At 49.9% G+C, this 22,646-nt stretch overlaps 1 protein-coding gene across 1 annotated transcript in view; it reads right to left on the bottom strand.

The window, feature by feature from the left end:
* SYNDIG1 (synapse differentiation inducing 1) overlaps positions 1-21,155 on the bottom strand; it is a 53,334-nt gene extending 32,179 nt beyond the window's left edge. The window contains exons 1-2 of the mRNA XM_068987843.1: positions 20,676-21,155; positions 377-514 (exon numbers count right to left, since the gene is read on the bottom strand). Coding sequence (XP_068843944.1) covers positions 377-514; positions 20,676-21,155 — 618 coding nt within the window. The remainder of the gene's footprint in view (positions 1-376; positions 515-20,675) is intronic.
* Between the last annotated feature and the right edge of the window lie 1,491 nt (positions 21,156-22,646).

Raw genomic sequence — 22,646 nt, 5'->3', positions numbered from 1 at the left:
CCTTGCCGCTGGACAGAGGGCCCAGTTACTGGCCAAGACAGGCTGTTTGGGGTGCGTGCACAGGCCCATGTCATGGGACTCTATTTTAAGTGTGAGCCTTTCACAAAGAAAACAGAACCCACTTTACCTCTGTTCCAGCACCCCCAGCAGACTCTGCCAACACAGAGTCTGTCCTGCCGGCGCCCCACGAGTGTCTGCTCAGAGGCCCGGGTCCCAATGTGCCACTTTCCCCACGGCCGCCCTCTGAGGATGAGCCCGGGTCTGCTGGGGTGAGGCTGAGCCCCCGAGACCAGGTTCCCCCCCGGCAGCACCCCCACCCCACCCTCGCCAGCCTGGGCGCACCGGCCGCATACATGTGGCCAGCGGGAAGCCTTACCTCGTGGGACAGGTAGAAGGCGGCGATGCCCAGTGGCCAGAAGCAGCAGAGCATGGAGAAGACGCTGAGGCCCAGGTGGTCCCGCGGGGGCATCACGAGGAAGTTGTCCTCGCTCTCCGTGTCGCTGGAGTAGTCACTCTGCCGGAAGAGACGGATGGGAGGACGAGGGTCAGCAGGGGTCTCCCACCATCACTGATGCGGGGGTCAGGCCCAGCAAGCCTGCCCGGCAAGTGCCGTCCCCCATAGGAAGAGAAAGACCCCAAGGATGGGCTCTGGGCTGTTCCAGGGATATTAAACCCACAGCCCAGTGGACCTCTGGGATGGGGTGCAGACAGCGGGGTGTCCACTGGAGAATGGGGCTGGGTGCACACAGGCAGGGTGTGGAGTCCACTCCTCATTCTAGGATGTCAACCTGGTTTCAAGACGAGGCAGGACTGGTGTTGGGGCCAGGACACTGCCTTGAATCCCTTCTTTCCTTAGACTGTGACTTCTATAAGGATGTCGTGGGCTGGTCTTGAGCCCCGGTGTCCCTCCTGTTTTGGTTAATCAAACACACATAAAACTGCAAATTGGAGCGTCCACTGTGCCTGCGTAGGAAGCTTCCTGCTGGACTGTTTGTATCTTGTCTGGGGGAGAAACAGGCACACGGGGAGGGGCTCACCCCGATGGCAAGGAGTGACCTCCCGGGCCCCCAGGGTGGGAGCAGGTGATACACTGTCCACACAGCACCCAGCTGCCCTCCATCCATACAGACACATGTGCACACAGAAACACATACACAGACACACAAACACACACATAGACACAAACACAGATATACATAGACACAAGCACACACACAAACACACATCCAAACACACACAAACGCATGCACACAGTTACACACACAGACACGTGCACACACACAAACACACATCTGAACACAGAGACAGACACACACACACGAACACATACACATGGGTAGACACACAGACACACGCAGACACATGCAGATACACACAGATGCATGCGTACATACACAAACACGTCAAAACACACATCCAGATGCACACACACACACACCTCAGATCCCCAGCACCCCTCCCTTTCCCCTTCGCTGGGCCAGGTTTGCAGAGCTCCTGTCTTTCCTCTGTAGCTTCGCCTCCCAACGAATAAAGGGAAGGGGGGACACCCGTCCTCACTCCTGCAGAGGTGGAACCCGCAGCCCCAGGGAGGTGTCGCACATGACGGGGTCTGGGACTGAGGGCTGTGGGCAGGAGCACATGTGCCCTCCTGCAGGGAGGCCAGAACCCTCCATCCAGGATGGGGAGGCCAGGTAGGGTCTCCAGGAACCTCAGCACTGGGCTGGAACTGCCACGCTGCCCTTGATGGCCCTCTGCATGGGGTCTGGGGAAGGAACCCCAGAGTTGGCAGGACCTGAGGGCCCAGGAGAGACACAGAGGATGGGGCCGAAGGACAGATCCAGAGAGGACGTGTGCCACGTGACCGGTCAGTCTATGCAGGTGGGAATCCTGGTGCCTGTGTGACATCTCTGACTGTGGGTACTTGTTCAGGCTTTGGGCTTCCCTGGAGGTTTTAGGTTTTGTTTTAGTTTACTATGAGTTTAAATATGTGGGCTGGCTGGATTCTCACAGCAGCTCTGGAAATAGCGGCTGTGGCTATTTTTCTGGTTATTTCTATTTGGCAAAAGACACCCTGGCCTCTGGGAGGTTACAATGTCCCTAAGCCACAGAAGTGGCCATCTGGCCAGGTCACCCTGGACCTCTGTGCTCCCCACTGTCTCAACAGCAGTGTCTGGTCATCTGCCAACCCTACTGGCCTCAGTGGCTTCTTGTCTGAAGCTGGGGTGTCTTCTCCACACCCTTCTGCCCTGGGATTCTGATGACCGCTTCTTGACTGCTTAGTTTCACTGTGGCAATGGGGAGGCCGGTGGCCAGAGGGGTCAGTGGGAAGTCCTCCAATCGAAGAGCAGTGCAGTGTGAGCTGTGACCACAGACCCCACAGAGATGCCTGAGCCTCGACTCCCCTCTCTGGAAATAGCTTCTGATGACACAACCATGTAAAGGGTCACCCCTCAAAATCTTCACAGAGTTTTATTTAGAGTATAAGGGAGCCACTTCTGTAAACTACGATGTTGTGGCTACACAGCATCAAAACAACTAGTCAATTTTGATTAAAATTGATTTTTAAAAACTCAGATAAATTACAGGGCAGACAAAAACAGCCCAGCTCTCTGTATATTCTCCCTCGCATCAGCAGCAGTACTGTAGATACAACTGGTCCTGGGCATTGTGCCATCAGATGGGGGTGGGGGCCTGGGGGGGTGACAGGGACACCAACAAACCAAGAAGAGGGAACACACAACTGCCACCACCAAGGCACGAGCCACACACAGCAACTGTTTCTGAAAATCCTCTTCACGGGTCATTAGATGAGAATATCTGCAAGGCAGGATGCAGGCATCCAAAGGTGTTCACCATCCATGTGGTTGGCGGAACAGATGCTTCAAGCGGGCAGAGCAGGTCTGGACCCCCTCCCAGTGGCCAGGCAGTCTGCCGTCAGCCGTGACCTCCACGCAGAGAGCTGGTTCTCCGCCCCTGAGGCTTCTTCCTTGGGAAGATTTCACAGGATAATCACAGAGCCCGGCTGGACACGTATCAGCCCTGTGAGCATGGACATGAGGGTACAAGGGTGCAGGGGGCTGCACCCCTTGTCACTCATCTCTCTCAAGGCCTCACCCCCACAGTAGCTCCCTGGGCCCCCACTGCCCCCTCATCCCCTGGCCTTCTCTGCTGGGGGAGGGAAGCATCTCTGCTGAGGGGAGCATCTGTGCTGGGCGAAGCCTCTCTGCATGGCCTGGGTTTGGGAGGCAGAGGCCAGGAGACACTGGGCATCGGGAATTCCTGTGAAGTCTGCATGGTGCTCCCGGCAGCACTGCTTCAAAACAGCAAAAGCACAGAGGGCTTGATGTGGACTTTTCTACACAGCCATGGAAAATGGTGATGTGGGTGCTTATTCACTGCCCTGGAAAGATGCTTGTAATAACTGAGGGAAAGAAAGAGGTAGAATGTGGAACAAGTCATATTTCCTCCAAAATGTCAGAATTAAGCTGCTTCCAGACGAGGGGGCACATCAGTGATTTTTTCCTTTCTTTCAGCACTTCTGGTTTTCCCTACCAGAAGCAAGGTCATTGGCGATGAAACTTACAAAGGAGCAGACGTGCTGACAGGTGGGGCCCCCCCGCCCTTCATCCTCACATGGAGTACGTGGGATACAGTCCACCTGGAGACGCTGCATCAGGGGCCCAAGGAGTAGCCAGTGGGGCACATCAGAACTCAGCACAGCACTGGAACTCCTCGAGACGCAGGTCCGACCCACCAGGCCACGGAGGTTTAAGACCGCCACGGTGCCCATGTCTACACTGACCAGCATGGCACCACTGCCCCACGAGTCCACTATTGTATTCAGTCACGCAGTCGTGTCTGACTCTTTGCGACCCCATGGACTGCAGCATGCTAGATTTATCTGTCCTTCACCATCTCCTGGAGCTTGCTCAAACCCATGTCCATTGAGTTGGTGATGCCATCCAACCATCTCATCCTCTGTTGTCCCCCTTTTCCTGCCTTCAATCTTTCCCAGCATCAGGGTCTTTTCCAATGAGTCAGTTCTTCACATCAGGTGGCTAAAGTATTGGAGTTTCAGCTTCAGCATCAGTCCTTCCAACGAATATTCAGGACTAATTTCCTTTAGGATTGACCGGTTTGACCTCCTTGCAGTCCAGGGGACTCTCAAGAGTCTTCTCCAGCCCCACAGTTCAAAAGCATCAATTCTTCAGCGTTCAGCCTTCTTTATGATCCAACTCTCACATCCATACACGACTACTGGAAAAACCATAGCTTTGACTAGACGGACCTTTGTTGGCAAAGTGATATCTCTTTGGAGGACATTCTGTGTGCCATATGCTATGGGCCATTTTCTTTGCCTAGTGACTAGTGAACTGCATTCTTGGTCTCAATACTGAGTGTTAGCCCTTTGGTTTTGTTTAAATACCATGTCAAGTGCAAACTTAAATTCTCTCCATTTAGCTTGGTTTGTTAAACTGAAATTCTCTTAAAAACTTCTTGCCTTTTGAAAGGTACTCAGGTGTGTGTTTAAATGTGTATTTTGAAATGGGTGCAATTTGCTTTACCTACTAGATGTATAAATGTAACTTGTGTAAGTAAAAAACAGCACGCTCTCTAGGTTTGTCGTAGCTTCCCGTCCAGTGTGCTTCTCTTCGTGTGCGACTTTCTGCACACAGAGGTTCATGTAATTGCGTAAAGCAATGCTCACGCCTTTAGATCTTAGTCTTCCCCTTTGTGTCACACCTGTCAGAGAGATATAACACGTTACCCACTGGGTTCCCCACTCTTTGCAGGTGGAAAGTCCACGGTAGCTTTGGCACCACGGGTTGGGATTGGTTTGAACTAGGACTTGACTCTCAGAGTCACATGAGTGCAGGGTCAGTGTCTGAAATTCCTGGCCTGGGTGCTCTGATGGTCTCGTCTCATCCAAGTGGAATGATGTCCATCCTCGCTTTAAGAAAGAAGCAAAATCGCATGAAGATACCATGTTCTACCTAAGCCAGCCACCCCGTCTGTTAGGCTGTGGGGACTCAGGCTGGATGGATGCAGTCGGTGCCACCTTAGGAAGCAGATCTGTTAATGTGCAGCACAATTAAATACGTGCTGAATTTTGGCCCAATAATCTCACTTCCAGGTTATTTATCCTGAAGATTCACCTCCGATAATAGAAAAATACACATGCTCAAGGTTATTCATTGCAGCCTTGTATGTAATTGCAAAATATTAGGAATGACCTAAACGCTCATTCGAAGGACAGCGGTTACATAAATGGTGAGGCGTCCAGCCCATGGGATAAAAAGTGGCTGAAAAAAGAGTGTGTGATACAGATGTGAGAAGCCTGGATTAGACTGAGGATGTTAGTTTCCATCTATCTATAGATTAAAAAAATAAGTATGCCGTGTACGCATGGACTGTGTACACACAGTCACACAGATGTGCTTACGTATGCATGTGCTACACGTTTCTTCCAGCTCAGTCTGTGGGGAGGGCCTGGGACAACACACCCACTCCCAGGTGATGAGCAGATCCAGTGCCTAGACGTCGGTTTCTAAACACGGTTCTCCAATATGTGGAACCATGGCACTTTGAAGAAATGCCCGATTTCAGGGTTAGGGCTGCCAAATCCAAAACAGACCTGGGACAGCTCTCTGCGCAGGAAATGATGATAAAATGGGTAAGAGATGATGAATTGTGTCAAAAGGACACAGAGCCAACCAGAAGGGGCATCTGCTGTCTAATCTGTAACAAAGAGAATAAACACACCATGGATACTGTAAGGATGGATAGGAACCTATAAAGTAACAATCAATGGTCCAGCCTGTATGAAGCAATGAATGTGTAAAGAAATAAATATGGGGGAAGGGAAAACTCTACTCCATGGATGAATGCCAAGCTAATGAATACAGAAGAGGCCATGAGGTTAGGAGCTTGTGAAGAATGTTAAAACCAGTAAGTGAACAACTAGCGCTAAGTGGGGTGCTCCATCCTCACACAGCACCTCCTCGCAAGAGGCTTATTAATTCCAGAGAAATGCTGCTTGCCTGGGAGACACCTGGCAGATGCCGCTTGCAAAAAGGGATGGAATCACCGCTTGTCAGGTGTCCCACGGACACGCCACACTGGTAACAGGACACGCGGAGGCAGGTGTCTCCTCATGGGGGCCCTGCCCACAGCTCCATCTCCTGAATCCAACCAGCAGGAATCACCAGATGACCCAGAAGGAGGGCTCCCCTGTGAAACGACCGACCTGGACTCTCGAAACATGTCAAGAACATAAAGGTGATGGTGGAAGAAAGGTTCCAGATTGTAGAGGACTATGATCAGAGAACAGCCTCAGGGCTCCCTGGTGGCTCAGTGGTGAAGAACCCGCCTGCCAAGGAGGAGACGTGGGTTGGATCCCTGGGTTGGGAAGATGCCTTGGAGAAGGGAATGGCAACCCACTCCAGTATTCTTGCCTGGAGAATCCCATGGAGAGAGGAGCCAGTCCATGGCATTGCAGAGTCAGACACGACTTAGCAACTAAACAATAACAACAACAAGAGAAGAGCAAGAAAATGCAAGGTTGGGTCCTGAACTGGGTCTGATTTTTTCCCCTTTTGCTAAAAGGACAATATTGAAAGAACTGGAAAAATGTACATAAGGTCTATAGATGAGATGACAGTACCAGAATGATTTTAATTTCCTGACTTTTATAATTGCACTTGTTTTTAGAAAACATACCTCGCCCATTTAGGGGTAAAAGGACATCTTGTCTGATACCTTCTTGCAAAGAGCTCAGGAAAACATACGCACATTGAGAGAATGGTAACGCACCCAACGGTAAATGGTTAAGACCAAAGGAAACCAGGTGACAAGCATATAGGGATTCTTCATACCATTTTTGCAATTCTTCTGTCTGAAATTATTTCGGAAATAAAAAGTCAAAAAATCCCTCACACGTGCCATTTTAGGAGGGAAAAAATTATACTTTAAATTGAATTCTTTCTTTTGGGGATTAGGCATTGCATTCACTTTCCCCTTTTTTTTCATTACACTTTAATGGAAACACTGTGGAGAGTTATGGGGGAGAAATGAAAAAAATATCAAATTCACTCTTTTTATGACACATGAATAATTCATTTTACATTGTGATTTGGCGTTTCATCAAGTTTGTCCTTTTCGTGTTTCTGCAGAGAAGCCACTTAGTAGTGTCGGTGTCACACGCCTGCTCTCTCAGGAGCTCGGAGGCGCGTGGAGCCCAGGGCGGCTCTTGGAACAAAGCCAGGTCACCGAGCCGACGGGCGGCTGCACATCCACCCCCGGGGCCAGTGACAAAGGGCTCCCAGGTGATCCTGGTGGCAGACAGCTCACCTGGGCCTGTGAGGGTGACACTGTCCTCGACTGAGAGGCGAGGAGGGTGGGCAGGGAGCGGGGGCCCTAGCAGGGCGTTCACCTCCTGGGAACGAGCTACGGACACACATCCATCCAGCCATCCTCACCTGTCTGTCTGCTCAGAGAGGTGGGGTGCACACCTCCTGGGAATGAGCTATGGGAACACAGTGTCATTCCAGTTGTCCTCGCCCATCTGCCCACCCACCACAGAGGATCTGCACCCTGAGGAAGTGCAGGAGCTACTCGTGCCTCAGGAGGGGCCAGTGAGAACCACAGGGCCTTCCTCTGAGAGCCCAGCCGCACTCTTCCTCCTGGGCCCCCCACCTGGCCAGGCTCCAGAAGCCTCTCTGGCTGGAGTGGGGGCCACGGCTGTCGTGCTCTGAAGCAGGCTGACTGTGGACCTCCTGCCTGTTTGATGCCTCCTTCATCCTTCTGTAGCATCAGGGACTGGCCAAGGATGCCAGCCCCTGTGCAGGGTGAGGTCCTCAGAGCTCCATGCCCCACCTCTGCAGCAACGAGAAAGCCATCTGCCTAGGAGCAGGGACCCCAGGGCCTGCCTACCTGGTGTACCTCACCCCCTTGCCACCGAGTGTGGCCACTGCCCCACATGTCCGCGTGCACCTGTGGCAGAGGTGGGCTCCCTAGTTTGTAAAATAAGAGCATTTTCTAAACCAAGTGATGCCTCTGTGCAAGATCCTATCACAGTAAACATATAGCCATATATCAAGTCACTGGCTGGGCTGTTCAAAGTCATCAGTTACCAGAGGGAGGTTCAAGAGGGAGGGGATGTATGTATACTTCCCCAGACCGTGATGCTGGGAAAGACTGAAGGCAGGAGGAGAAGGGGATGACAGGACGAGATGGCTGGATGGCATCACCGACTCAATGGACATGAGTTAGAGTAAGCTCTGGGAGATGGTGAAGGACAGGGAAGCCTGGTGTGCTGCAGTCCATGGGGTCGCAAAGAGTCGGACATGGCTGAGTGATTGAACAACAACAATGGCTGATTCACGTTGATATTTTGCAGAAACCAACAAAATTCTATAAAGCCATTATCCTTCAATTAAAAAATAAAAAAAAATCACTCATTTCCCAAGTTTCTTTACTGTCCTAAAATACTTCATTTTATTGAAAGGAATGCATGTATTTAAAATGTATTTTAGTTAGTTTGAAGATTATAGAATATTAAAATTCATTAAAGATGGCCTTGTACAGTATGTGTATGTATGTTCATGAATAAATTATTTCACTCACTGTGTCTGTGGTCATATCTAAAAACTCTTCAACTAAGTCTAGGTCACAGAGATGTATATGTGTATACACAGACAAACAGACATACACACACATCCTTTGAGACAATTTTAGACTCACATAAAAGTGTCGAAACTAGAACAGAGTTCCTGTAGGGACTGCAAAGATAGAATGCATCCCCTCATCCGTGACCGCACCTCTTACGTAAGTGTGGCCCAGAGCCTAAACTAGGATACACCTCTGCCTGGGGCAAGACCCCTGACCAGCCCCCTCAGCACCAGGCCCCGAGGGTCACCCAGGCTGCTGGGGGTGTCAGCAGTTCACTCCGTTTTATTCCTGAGTGGTTTTCCACGGTAAGGAAGTGCTGCTGTGTGTTCATCCATTCGTCCACCGAAGGCTTTTTACTTTCAGTTTCTCGTTCTTACTAATGAAGGCTGTGATGCACTCGTGCAAGTTTCTGCTTGAACATAGAATTCGTGTCTTTAAATACCAGGAATGGGGTTGCTGGGTCACACGGTGTTTAACTTTACAGGAAAGCGATCAGCTGTCTTCCGGGGAAGCCGACTGGCTCCTGCATCCTCGTGGCGCTCGGTAGCTGTCGGTTCCCGGCTGCCTGCCCTCCGACGCTCTGTGCAGGGCTCACTTGTGCTGGCTCTAGTCCGCACTTCTCCCGAGGTGGTGATGTGGACATCTCTGCGTGCTTATTTGCCATTTGTATCTCTTATTTGGGGAGGCATCTGTTCTCTCTTTGATGTGGCAACTGGCTCCTTCCACACTCTCCTCCAAGTCCCTGGCATCCTTCCCTTAGCTTTTGCCTCCCAAATGCAGACGTCCTCCCCTCCAGGTGGACCCCAGGTGTTGTGAGGAGGGACTCAGAGCTGGTGGATTAGAGGTCAGCCTCCTGTCTGACATTCTCCTGTCTGCCAGCAGTCTGACATTCTCACACCTGACCCCCAGCCCATGCTAAGAACAGCAGATGGGAGGTGGGTGTTTACAGGGAGGGCGGTGGGCAGTTCCAGCTGGAACAGAGGACAGAGCTGCTAGTCCCTTAGGAACACACTGACCTCCAGTGGACACTGCCTGATGCCAGGACCCTGCTGGAGCCGCCGGCATCCGCCCAGCAAGGAGCTCACCTGCCTCCTCTGTGAGGCCGCACCAGTTCATTGCTACGTTTCTAGAAGACACATGGAGAGGATTCTTAGCCATCCTCACCGCCCCCTGAGGCTAAGCATGAGGCAGGAGGACTCATGGAAAGAGCCTGGGGAGGAAGCGCCTGGGCAGAGGCAGCAAGTGAGGCCAGTGCCACCCGGACGCCAAAGGCCTGGCAGCACCAGCAGGCCTTGGGGAGGGAGGTTCTAGAAGGAGGGGCAGGAGCTCCAGAATGCCCCACACTGCTCAGATCACCTCTGGATGATCTACTCACCTCATCTCAAGAAGGATCCAGAGCGACCAGGATGATGAGGAGGGTCAAGTGATGTCTTACTGGGAGGGTCCTGGGGCAGGGAGCTCAAGGGGTGAGCCTTGTCGATGGGTTAAGGGCCTTCCTTAGAAGAAGGAGAGAGAGGTCCTCAGGCATCCCAAGGGGGCGCTGGGGGTAGCCCCTCTTTAGTGAGAGAAACCTTCTTGTAGCTTCTCCATGAAGTGGCTTAGAAGCTGCCTGGACCACTGAACAGTGACACTCTCTGCCTTCACTGCTCAAAGTGTGGTCCAGGGGCGGCAGCATCGGCCTTACTGGAAGTTGTCAGAAATGCAGATGCCCAGGCCCCACCCTAGAGAGCCGGGACCTACCTACACAGAGGCTGCTGGGCTCCAGAGAGGTGTTTGGATGGGGAATCATGGGGATTCTGTCTTGGGGGCGTCTCTCCACTGTCATATGTCAAGAATGTCCCAAGTTGTCTGCCCTGATACCGACCTCTGGACCAACGTCTACTTCAGCAAATACGCAGCAACGACAGCAATGACAAGCCCACCGTCATCATTCTGTTCTCTGTCCTCAATTCTCCTGGGTTCTTCAGCCTCCACGAGGCTCCTCATCTTGTTCCAACATGGACAAACTCTGCAGGGGACAGCGGCCCAGTGGCCATGCCGAGCTTGTCCACACGCACCTCTGACTCCGTCCTCTCCAGAGGGACCACAAGGCTGTCCCTGGGAGCTTCGATCTTCTCAATCCCATGGACACTCTAAGGATGGGCAGGGGGCTGAGTGGGGTTGGTGGGGCCCCGCTGCTCTCTCTTCTTTCCTCCGCAGTCACGGGGAAGATCTATTAGCTAGAACGACCTTGGGATTTCTCTCTTCTCTAATGAAATGCCAATAACAGTCTTCATGTTCTGCTTTCTCCTTATTCCTGGTTTGGAGCCTGTCTCTGTTTTTGTGGTTCGTGGGAAACACTGTCTGCTCTTGTGTCTCAGCACCAAGCCGATCGTTGCCAAGAGGCCCTGGGGCCACCGCAGGCCCTGTGGAGCGCTGTTTCCACGTCTGCCCCATGGACTTGACTTTGGAGACTTTTTAAAGCATCCCATTAAACAAAGTCCAGGTCACATAAATGCTCACCAGGAGCATAAATGCTTGAGGAGCCTGGGTGCTCACACAGGGAGAGTCTGACTGCATTTTGATTATAAAAAAAGGATGACACTGACCTGGAGGCCCTCGAACAGAGTCGTCTATTCATTGATAGACCGATCAGTGCAACAGGTCATCAGGCGCCCACTCATTGTTGAGTTGGGGATGTATCCAGGAACTTTGCTTCTGGTCCTCACCTTGGAGGCTACACTTGACTCACCCATGGCCTGCTCCGTCCACAGTGTCCATGGGGACACTGCCCACATCCCTGGTCCTGGAGCCAGGCCGGGCGCCTCTGTGCTTTGAAGCCCATCCCTCCTGGATGCCTCCCATCTTGCTCCCCGTGCTGACCAGCTGGTCTTCAGGGGGCATTTCCCAGTAAATCAGGTGCTCATCAGTCCTCATATCACTGATCGCTTCTGGGAAACTCAACCTAAGGTGGCTCGGCAGTGTCCAGTGTGACAGAAAATAAACAAGCCAAAACACAGAGACTTTGTCAGCCGGGGCACAAACACTGTGACCTGGATGCTGATGGGAATAGCTCAGTGAAGGGGAGGAGAGAATATTCTGGGTGCAGGAGGAGCTTCAAAGCCATGTGGGGGGCTGGGAAGTTGAGAGATCAGGAGTCTGGGGATGCAGGGAATGAATGAGAGGTGAGGTGATGGGGGAGGGGACTGCTCACAGGACCCTCGAGTGTCTGCACTTAATCTAACTCTCTTTGGGTGATCTGCTGCTTACTGACACTTCAAAAGGGATAAAAGCAAAAGGATCAGAAGAGGAGACTCAGGAATTGGCTAACCTCTTGAAAGCTAGATCTTCCTCCTATTTCCTAGAAGAAGCACAAGAGGAAAATCCACCCAATGCCACGCTGAAACGTGTGCAGACTTGACCCAGCCTGGGCCAGCAGAGCACTGGATGGTGAGCTGGAAAGACCACCGTCCTCTGGGATCTGACCTCAAGTTACGGCTGCTCCCCCTTCACAACCCGGACCCTCCTATGTAAGGTTATGGTTCCAAGCAACATGTTTTGTTTTTAGATATACTTCTCTCCTCTCTGAGGAGTGTCCACCGACTTCTCAGGTTCTACCTGTCTGAGGAGGACACTGGCCATCCCCCAGACCCCCTGGTGGTTCTCACTTTTCCAGGCTTGAGGTTTCTCACGACTCGTCCGCTCAGCACCACTGCAGGCTGGTGGATGTTTTGCTGACAGATATCAGGTGGATATTTATGTGCACCTCGGGTGAACCATGCAAGGGGCCATTTTCCTATGTTTTCTTATGAACACTGCCATCAGCAGCGTGCACCTCTTGCTGTGTGGATTTGTTTTTTAACTGAACAGAGGCTGTTTTCCTAACTCAGTTTCACATTTCTCTGGTGACAGGGGCGTGATATGCAGTGTGGTTTTCATTATCAAGGAGAAAAGATCCTTCCTTCTGGGACCCTCAGCTGACATTCAGGACAGCCAAGGTGGGACCATCCCAATTCCAAATGGGGACAGCACCATCCCTGGAGACCAGCCAGACAGGGACCCTCAGCACTTTGCACAGTGAGGCTTCTCTCTTGCCTTCTCCGTGTCTGTTTCCTCCTGGTGAGTATGAGCACCATGGATCCAATGCCCAGGACCACAAGGACAACATGCGGGCTCTTTGTCCATAATGATGGAGTCTCTCTCACCTGCTGATAGTCTGAAGGATCTGATGATCCTTGCACTGGCCAAATGCCTCTTGTTACAGAAATCTAGCATGGCTCCAGCACACGAGGGCCAGCCACCTGCACTATTTCCCCTGCGCTGGTTTTTTCTTTGCATCGCAGAATTCATAGAATGTCTGTGAACAACCATCTGCATGTCAGCCCTGTGAGCTTTTCCTTATCTTTTTAGGAAACGCTGTGAAATGGCTTGCATGGGGAAAAAAAAAAGAAAATATCGGCAATCATGAAGCTGGGCTCATGCTTGATTTCTGTGGTTATTTTTCCATTGTTCCGCAGAAGCACGATGGACAAAAAGCTGAACAGACCATGATATAGGGGTGATGCTTCACATCATTCCCTTAAAAAGGGCATTGTCAGACTTCCCTGGTGGTCCGGAGGGTTAAGACTCTGAGTTTCCACTGCAGGAGGCATGAGTTTGATCTCTCATCTGGGAAGTTCTGCATGCCTCGCAATCCAGCCAAAAAAGGGTGGGGCACGCTGTCATCACCAAAAACTTTAAATTCAAAGGATGCGTTTCTTCTAACACACTTGAATGCTTATGATCACTTTCCTCTTCTGATAACATTATACTGTAGTAGGTGGAAGATGAGGTTTTTATCAACATGGGCCAAGGTTAAATGGCCTCCCCAGGGCTCCAGGCTGTGGCGAGTGTTTTCTGCATGCACGGTGGTCACTGAACATGGGCATTAAGGGCACGCACTGAGGAGGGACGTTTCATGAAGCACTGAGCAAATCTGTCTCTGAGGGACCCCAAAGGATGCTCTTGGTACTGGGTTTTGTTGCATGAATATTGCTTAAAATATGTGGACCTTTGGTTAAGCTTGGAGAAATTTTATTAAACTCCAATGTGGTTTAGAATCCAATTTTACTGGTGTTTGTTTGTTCAAACTGAATATGAAAGAGGTTCACCAAAGTCACGGACTCTCCTTTCACTGTCATTCAAATCACATTGTGTTACTGTTTGACTCACAGCTATCTGTAATCTTATGAAAGCTGATTTCATTAGAATTATTGTTCAGTTGCTAAGTCGTGTCTGACTCTTTGTGACCCCAGGGACTGCAGCACACCAGGCTTCCCTGTCTTCACCATATCCTGGGATTTGCTCAAATGCATGTCCATTGAATCGGTGATGCCATCTAACCATCTCACCCTCTGTCACCCTCTTCTCCACCTGCCTTCGATCTTTCCCAGCATCAGGGTCTTTTCCAATGAGCTGGCTCTTTGCATCAGGTAAAAGTTTTGGAGCTTCACCTTCAGCATCAGTCCTTCCAATGAATATTCAGGGTTGATTTCCTTTAGGATTGACTGGTTTGATCTTCTTGCTTTCCAAAGGATCCTCAGGAGTCTTCTCAAACACCACAATTAGAAAGCATCACTTTTTTGGTGCTCAGCGGTCTTTGTCATCCAACTCTCATATTCATAAGTGACTACTGGAAAAACTGTAGCTTTGACTATACGGACCTTTGTCAGCAAAGTGATGTCTTTGCTTTTTAACATGCTAAGTTTGTCACAGCTTTCCTTCCAATGAGCTAGTGTCTTTTAATTTCATGGCTGCAGTCACCATCCACAGTGATTTTGGAGCCCAAGAAAATAAAGTCTGTCTCTGCTTCTACTTTTTCCCCTTCTATTTGCCAGGAAGTGATGGGACTGGATGCCATTATCTTAGTTTTTTGAATGTTGAGTTTTAAGCCAGTTTTTCACCTCTTCTTTCACCTTCATCAAGAGGATCTTTAGTTCTTCTTCACTTTCTGCCATTAGAGTGGTATCATCTACATATCTGAAGTTGTTGATATTACTCCTGGCAATCTTAGAATAGCTGTGGTCTTTTTAAAAAAATTTTATTTGGCTGATCTAGGTCTTAATTTCAGCATGTGGGATCTTTGAACTTCGATGCGGCATACGGGATCTAATTCCCTGACCAGGGATGAAACCCAGGCCCCCTGCATTGCGAGTGTGAAGCTTTAGTTACTGGACCACCAGGGAAGTCCCAGAATAACTCTACTCTTATAATGATGAAACATTCTTCCTTTGTCAAAACAGATAAACAGTTTTCTCCCAACTGTGATTCTGAGCAGGGGCTCAGGAGCCATAGATAAGGGATCTGATCAGTGTGAGCTTGAAAAAGTAAAAAGGTTTTATTTCCTTGGCATACAAATTCAATCTGATGCCCCAATCCTTCTGCTTATCGTAAAGTATTTCAGAGGAACATGATGAACGGTCCCCTTGTGTTCTTATGACAGATGGATTTATTATCTCATAGATTCTCCCCTCATCAAACGGCTATAATTACACACTCCAGTGCCTTTTACTGGCAAATGTAAGATGGGAATATAAAGATATTGATTTTTACTTTTTAAGAAACATGCTGCGAGTCCCACATTTAAATGAGAGTTTCCCTTGACACAGAAAATGAAAGTGGTAAATGGCACACTACTATTCCGATCATGCTTACATTGCCCATGATATTTTTGAATTTGTCTTTGGAAATTGTCAGTATGTAGGATGCCCTCAAAATATTTATTCCATAAAGGTAAATTTAATTTCCAGATAGGAAGTTATTCACATATGCTTGTTTACAGAAAGAGGAGTTTGCTGCAGGTTGAACAGTGCTAGATCAGATGTGACTATAAGAAGGGTTAAGACAGATCTCCTGATCATTTTGAATGATTTTCAGATCACTCATCTGAGGGTGAATGATCCACACTTAGAGCCATAAGAAACTGGGATGTCCAAATATATTTTTTTACTTACAGAAAGATTGAAGGCAAATGGAGAAGGGGATGACAGAGGATGAGACGGTTGGATGGCATCACTGACTCAATGGACATGAGTTTGGGTAAACTCTAGGAGTTGGTGATGGACAGGGAGGCCTGGCGCGCTGCAGTCCATGGGGTCGCAAAGAGTCGGACACAACTGAGTGACTGAACTGAACTGAACATACTGTCTCAAGGGAGGAAAATGAGTAATTAAATTTCCTAGTGCTTTAAGTGGATATATGTCAGATTATTTAAAGATAATTAACTTGATTAAGATTCTTAATCTAAGTACAAGCCATCTGTGGACATATTCTTTGTCCACATCTAGTGCCTGCTGGAAAACACACGTAGCACTGTAGATAATATCCTTTTTCAAGACTTCTGGTACGACAGAGCCAGGAGGCAGGCAGATCCTGTCCCTGAGGAATGACTGAAGAGAATGTTCAAAACAGCCTTCCTGGAGGGAGGGGTGTTTGCTTACAACCACTGCTGAATCCTGAGTCAGAGGAGTGTGAGTCCGTAAACGTATGTGAGACGGCAAAGGAGACACAGCTATAAAGAACATGGACTCTGTGGGAGAAGGCGAGGGTGGGGTGATGTGAGAGAATAGCATTGAAACATGTATATTACATACGTGAAATAGATAACCAGTCCAAGTTTGATACACGAAACAGGGCACTCAAAGCCGGTGCACTGGGCCAACCCTGAGGGATGGGATGGGGAAGGAGGTGGGAGGGGGGTTCGGGATGGGGGACACATGTACTCCCATGGCTGATTCATGTCAATGTATGGCCAAAACCACGACAATATTGTAAATTGCAATTAGCCTCCAATTAAAATAAATAAATTAATTTAAAAAAGAATATTATAAACAAAATCATGAAGTACACACAAAAAAAGAATAGTGTGAGTCTGGTTGTTCTTGCTCTGAGCTCATCCAGACTCATCACCTGCTTGGCCGTGAAGTATTTCTGCTAGGGAGGGGCTCCTCTTGGGGACCACATTCTCTGCTGCTAGATGGAGCTGAGTTGACTGGGGAGCACAGGGTGGAAGCTCCATTCTCAGCCACAAACAGGAAAGCTTGCAGTTCTCCCAACTTATGGCTCTGATCTGTTTGGGCCAAGTGGCAGAGAGCTGGACGATCCAGGAATTTAACAAGGAGCTCCTGGTAGGGAGAGGATCACAGTGCCTGGGAAGCTCTCCTCACATCTTAGTTTGAACTAAACAGGAAATGAAAACACAACATATCACAGTTTATAGGAGGCAGTTGAGATAGTGTTTGAAAGTTACAGCTTTAAATACATATATTATACAGGAAGAAAAATCTCAAAGGGATAAATAAGCTCCAGCCTAAAGAAACTAGATAAAGAAGAGCAAATTTAGACTATAGAAAACAGGACAATATCAGAAATTTCTAAGCAAAAATCACTGAAATGGAAAACTGAAATGAAGGACAAATCAGTGGAACCAGATGACAGATATTTGAAAAGATCATCAGAATTTATAAACCTTTGGCTAGGCTGAGCAAGGAGAAAATGGAAAAATCACCAAATTAGGCAGGAAAAAGAGGAAACATCACCAACTGTGCAGAAAGCAAGGAGATTTAAGTGCACTATTATGGACAACCTTATGCTGACAAGTTAGGTAACTAAGATAAAAGGGGAAAATCCCTAGAGTGGCACAAATTACTAAAGCTGAGTCAAGATGAAAGGAAAACCTAAAGATTTTCTTTCAAATCATAAGGAAATCAGGTCTGATCAGTAGTAAAAAAAAAAATCTTCCCACAAAGAAGAGCCTGGGCCCCGGTGGATTCACTGTGAATGACTATCTGAGAAGAAAAAGTCCCAGCGCAGGGCAGCATCTTTCAGACGGAAGAAGAAGGAACACTTCCCAACTCATCCTTTGTGGCCAGTCACCCTGACACCAAAACCAGGGAAAGACACAGGAAAAGAAAGCTGCAGTTGACAAGGACCAAGGGTCCTCATGGACACAGAAATACAAATCCTTGCCAAGTTGTTAGCACGTTGAATCCAGCAATAAAGAGGTGCAAACGCCATGGCCAATTTATCCCCAGATGTAAAGGACAGCTTAGTATATGAAATCAATTAATGTAATAGGTCATAGCAATAGGGTAAAGACAACCCCCAACACACACGATGATCTAAATGGACATTTGGCAAAGTTAAACACCTGTTTTTTGTATTAAAACACCCTGTCCAACTACATCTTGACAAAGGCCACTTTCTACATCTGATGAAGAGCCTGAAGAGCTTGGTCATTCATTTGAGAGTCTGAGCACTGCCCCTGAACCAGGAGTGAAGGGAGGAGCCCCACTTAGCACCTCTCTCATCACTGCGTGTGAGGGTCCAGCTGGGGGCAGCCAGGCAAACCAACCAAACTGCATCCTGCTTCCTTGCCCCACCACAGATCAGCCTCTCCCAGCTTCACGGGATATGAGATTGTGTTCAAAACACTGCCTGCTTTTTCCCGAGTGATTTCTGTTTCCTCTGGGTCCCCTCTTCTATTTTCGTTGCTCTTTCTCATTCTCGCTTTGGGGTTCTCGTCCAATGTTTGCGTGTCCTCCCAGCTCTTCTCCTGCGTGTGAAGAAGCCTCTGCAGGTGCTACCTGTAGTGTGAAATCCCATCTCTCCAGACAGGTTTCCGGGACTTGTGATTTTTCAAGGGAGAGAGGTCCAGCTGAGGGCTCAGACGTGAGGAGGTGGCTGTATACGAAACAGCCGTTTGGGGACCACACAGCATCACCGTCAGGACACAGGCGTCTGGAGCCAGCAGAGGCACCTGGGAGCCCTCCAAGCTTCTGCCTCCCACATGCAGTGTTAGGGACAGAGCCTGCCACCTGCAGGCTCCGGGGTCAGATGGGATGGTGAGAGGAGGGAGGGAAGATGCTCCAAAAATGTGCCTCTCCTTCTCCTTTGCTCTTGCGTCACTGGTTCCCAGTGATGACATTCCACGGGCTCTCTGATGGACGCGCAGACTTTGCTTTGTCACAAAGGGGCGGCAATCAGCCTTTCAACACACAGCGAGGCTCTCCAGTCCTGACCTGCAGCCACTCATTTTCAGCTTTAAATCCAAATTTGACAGTTTGCAGAACTGCTTTATTAGGTGTGCCTGCGTCTCTCAGTTTAAATTTGTCTGTGTGACAAGGAAATGTGATTTCCAGATGTTGGGGTCCTGGAGATGAGGTTTAGCTGTTGTGTCCGGGAACCAGGAGGAGGCCCCAGGGCTGCAGGGCCTCAGCCTGGTGATCACACACCTGGAGAATCCCCAGGGCCCCCGAGGTGGCCTGCTTGGCCACCCTCCATCCTTGTGCACCTCCAGAACCCCCCAGGACAACTTTCCCTTGTGAGACAGTGCAGGGCAGATGCTGTGGCTGAGGCCCCTCTGCGAGACGCTTACAATCAGCTCTATAGATCTGCTTGCTAACACCGCCGACCCCACAGCCCAGAGGATGCAGCCACATGAACTTCAGCAGACGCGTGCCCGGCCAGCAGACCTATCTGCACTAGGACCGCTCTGCTGCAAGTGCAGGGCGAGCCTGATCAGGCAGGAGATGAAGGCAGAGGGGAAGCTCCTGCGACAGACCCTGCTCCTACCTGGGCAAAGCTCTCTGCAAACTGCAATTTCCTGGACACAGAATCGCTCTGCTGTAGACCCAGTGATGCTACGGCCAAGGATGCAAAACCACGTTTTCTCTCTTGTCCGAAGTAGAGCTGCTTCCTGGGAAGAGCCTCAGGTCAGTGTGGACTGAGTTTTTTGTTTCATTCACAATAGGAGCATGGCTGTTCTCATTCCATTCAGTTTGACAATTAAAGAGTGATGGTTAGCGGTCTACACCCTTGCTCGCTGGGGACTGCTGCCGTCCTGGCCCCTAGTTGAGATGTTCCTGTCCTGTCACCCTGAGCAGCCCCTTGCACACCAACTTTGGTCTTGGCCACATGACTTGCTTGGGACGGTCAGATGTAACGTGTGCTCCATGCACAGGCTTGAAGAGCTCTGGCTTGCTGGACTCATGTGGCTGCCACGTGATGACAGGTGTGTGGTCCTGTCTCCGGGGCCAGTGGCCAGCCGGCTTTCTCGGGCTCAGGCCAATAGGGGAACCTGGAAAGCCCAGTGGGGCAGCCTTCTTCCAGCCATCCCCACAGCCATGAAATGACTGCCCCCCAGCCTGGGTGCTAGTCTCCTGAGCTCAGACCCCTGTGGCGTTGCTCTCACCCCACCATGGGGGCAGCTGTGTGGCACACCACGGGCAACATGCATGTTCCTAAGAGTGTGATCTGACGCCCGTGCCCGCCCTACAGGAGATGGGACTCTACAATAATTCAGCTTGTCTGCCCTTTATGCTATCAATTTCAACTATTTCTTCCAGCCGGTTTTAGGTTTCAGCTGTTCCAACAATCCTTAGTAAACACTCCAGAATGTCAAATTAAGGAAACCACACGTGGCAGCCAAAACATCCCAAATTGTCCCCAAGTGTGCACTTCCAGGCTTTTGAGGAACCTCCTTTCCCTGGGGGTTTTGGACAGCAGCCACTGTTCCCTGGGTCAAGAAGAGTCCCTGGATGAGGGCATGGCAACCCACTCCAGTATTCTTTCCTGGAGAATCCCTTGGACAGAGGATCCTGGTGGGCTACCATCCATGGAATCGTACACAACTAAGCCACTTAGCACAGCACAGCACTCTCCCCTGTGGCTGGGCAGTCAGCAGAAACCCCCAGCCCCCTGAGCTGCCAGCACAGTCAACCCTTAAACGCATCTTAGTCCCATCCTGATGGCCTCGACCTTGTGTCCCCTAAGCAGAATTCCCTCTGAAGCCCTAGGTCCCAGACCTCACCTCCTTCTCCATCCCTGTATCTCTCACACAGATTCTGAGTGAAGGGCGCCCAGGAGGCTGTGGTTTCCTTGCACTTTTGCTCACTGGCTTCATGTCCTGACTTGTGCCTGCCTGGCTCTCGTCCCCCCAGAGCCCCACATCCCACTCCCGACGGCCCGTGACAAACATACGCTCTGACCTCCAGCTCCTGGAACTCCTCCTCCTCTTCCACATCATAGGATAGTGTGTGGATCTTGATGTCTTCGGGCGAGAGGTCAATGAACTTGCCATCGGGGTACTCCAGGCTCTCCTTGGTGGGCGAGCGGTCCTCGATGAAGGTGGTCTCACAGCAGTCAGCCGCCACGCCATCCCCCCAGGGGCGCAGCACACTCTCTGAGTAGAGGATGAGGTTGGGCCGGTAGCGGGACTCCACTGACTGCTGGAGCGTGCTGGGGTCCAGCAGCTGTTGGAGTGGCTCGTTCCGGGCGCCGTCTGGGCCAGCCGGGGCCACGCTGCCCACCACCCGGCAGCTCTGGTACTGGGGAGCGGGGTACACGGACACCAGGCCATCCCGGCTCTCGGCCACCAGGCTCCTAGTGTTGATGAGGCCATTCCTCTTGCCGGCCTCGCCGAGCTTGCCGCGCACCAGCCCGCTCTTCTGCTCCACGACTCCAGCCATGGTGCTGTCCTCCCGGCTGGTCGTCGGGCTGGCGGGCTGGACTCGAGGGTCACACTTGCCTCACGGGGCCCATTTCTCCTGGAGGAGGAAGAAACAGAGATGAGGCAAGGAAATCACACCTGAAAAGCTCATCAGTCAGACCCTGATTGTCCCAGTGTGTCCTGGTCGCTGGGGTGAACAGTCACTGATCTGAGCCCACTTACCCTGATGGTTTAGACAGGCTCGGTGGGGGCAGTGGCCAGAGGGAGGCATAGATAGACCCTGAACATCTTTGGACAGACTCTGCTTCCCAATGAAGGAGGCTGTGCAGGAATTAGGACCACTGCTGCCCCAGAGAACCCCAGGATTTCAGCTGACTCCTGAAACCCATAGGCAAGCCCACCCACACCAGCTTCAACCACGGGGCGAGTGGGGTCATTCATTCAACTCTCCCAGGCTCCTCATCCCAGCAGAAAAACTCACACCAAGGAAGATCCTGTGACTTAGTACTAATGGAACAAAGGAATAAAGAATGATTTCAGCTTTTGATCTTTTCAAATAGATTTTCAACAAGCAACCAACCTACAACCTCTTGTGAATGAAATTTTGACTAGAGGGATTTAAAAGCTTTATATACTAATAAATTAAAATTTTTTGAGTAATGTATTTTTATCTTTATATTTTCAGATGTTTTGTCTAGTATATCTTAAATATTGATCTATTTTATCTTTTCTTTTTTTTCTGAAGAACTAAGTTACTTTTGCTTATAACTTGGCTTCCCTGGTGGCTCAGAGGTTAAAGCGTCTGCCTCTAATACGGAAGACCTGGGTTTGATCCCTGGGTCGGGAAGATCCCCTGGAGAAGGAAATGGCAACCCACTCCAGTATTCTTGCCTGGAGAATCCCATGGACAGAGAAGCCTGGTGGGCTACAGCCCATGGGGTTGCAAAGAGTCAGACACGACTGAGCGACTTAACTAACTAACTAACTATGATAAAAACAAAAAATAAAAATGCCCCACACAGATTTTGAAGGTAAGTGATAAGAAGACCTATGTGTTAGTGCTGTGCATGGACCGAGCTCCCCAGCTGAGGAAATCTTACATGCACATGTTAGTATGTTCTACACACATGTTAGAATTATTCTGACACTCACACTGGCCTTCAGCAGGGTCCCAGGAAGTGGACTGAAAATTTCCCTGCCTCAGTGGTGCTTGGCTTAAAGAAACACCTGTGTATCTGGGATACAATTAAGAATTCTTCTAAACGATTTCCCCCTAGTTCCTTTCTAGAGTTGCATATGTTAAGAAGAAGACACCAAAGTTTATGATTTTTGGGAGACAGCTTTTCCTCTTTGCAAGTCAATAACCATTATGTAGCAACATTCCATCTTGAGGCTTTTGCTGTTCTGGCTTTCTAGGAGATTTAAGGATTGTCTTACATTATAACTGCTTTGTTTGGAGGTAGCTTCAGGAATCTAACGTGGCACTAGTGGTAAAGAACGTGCCTGCCAA

This window comes from Capricornis sumatraensis, chromosome 15 (assembly GCF_032405125.1).
Source record: "Capricornis sumatraensis isolate serow.1 chromosome 15, serow.2, whole genome shotgun sequence".
Lineage (NCBI taxonomy): Eukaryota > Metazoa > Chordata > Mammalia > Artiodactyla > Bovidae > Capricornis > Capricornis sumatraensis.
The sequence above is the reverse complement of the archived record's forward strand: the minus strand, read 5'-3'. Positions and strand labels throughout refer to the sequence as shown.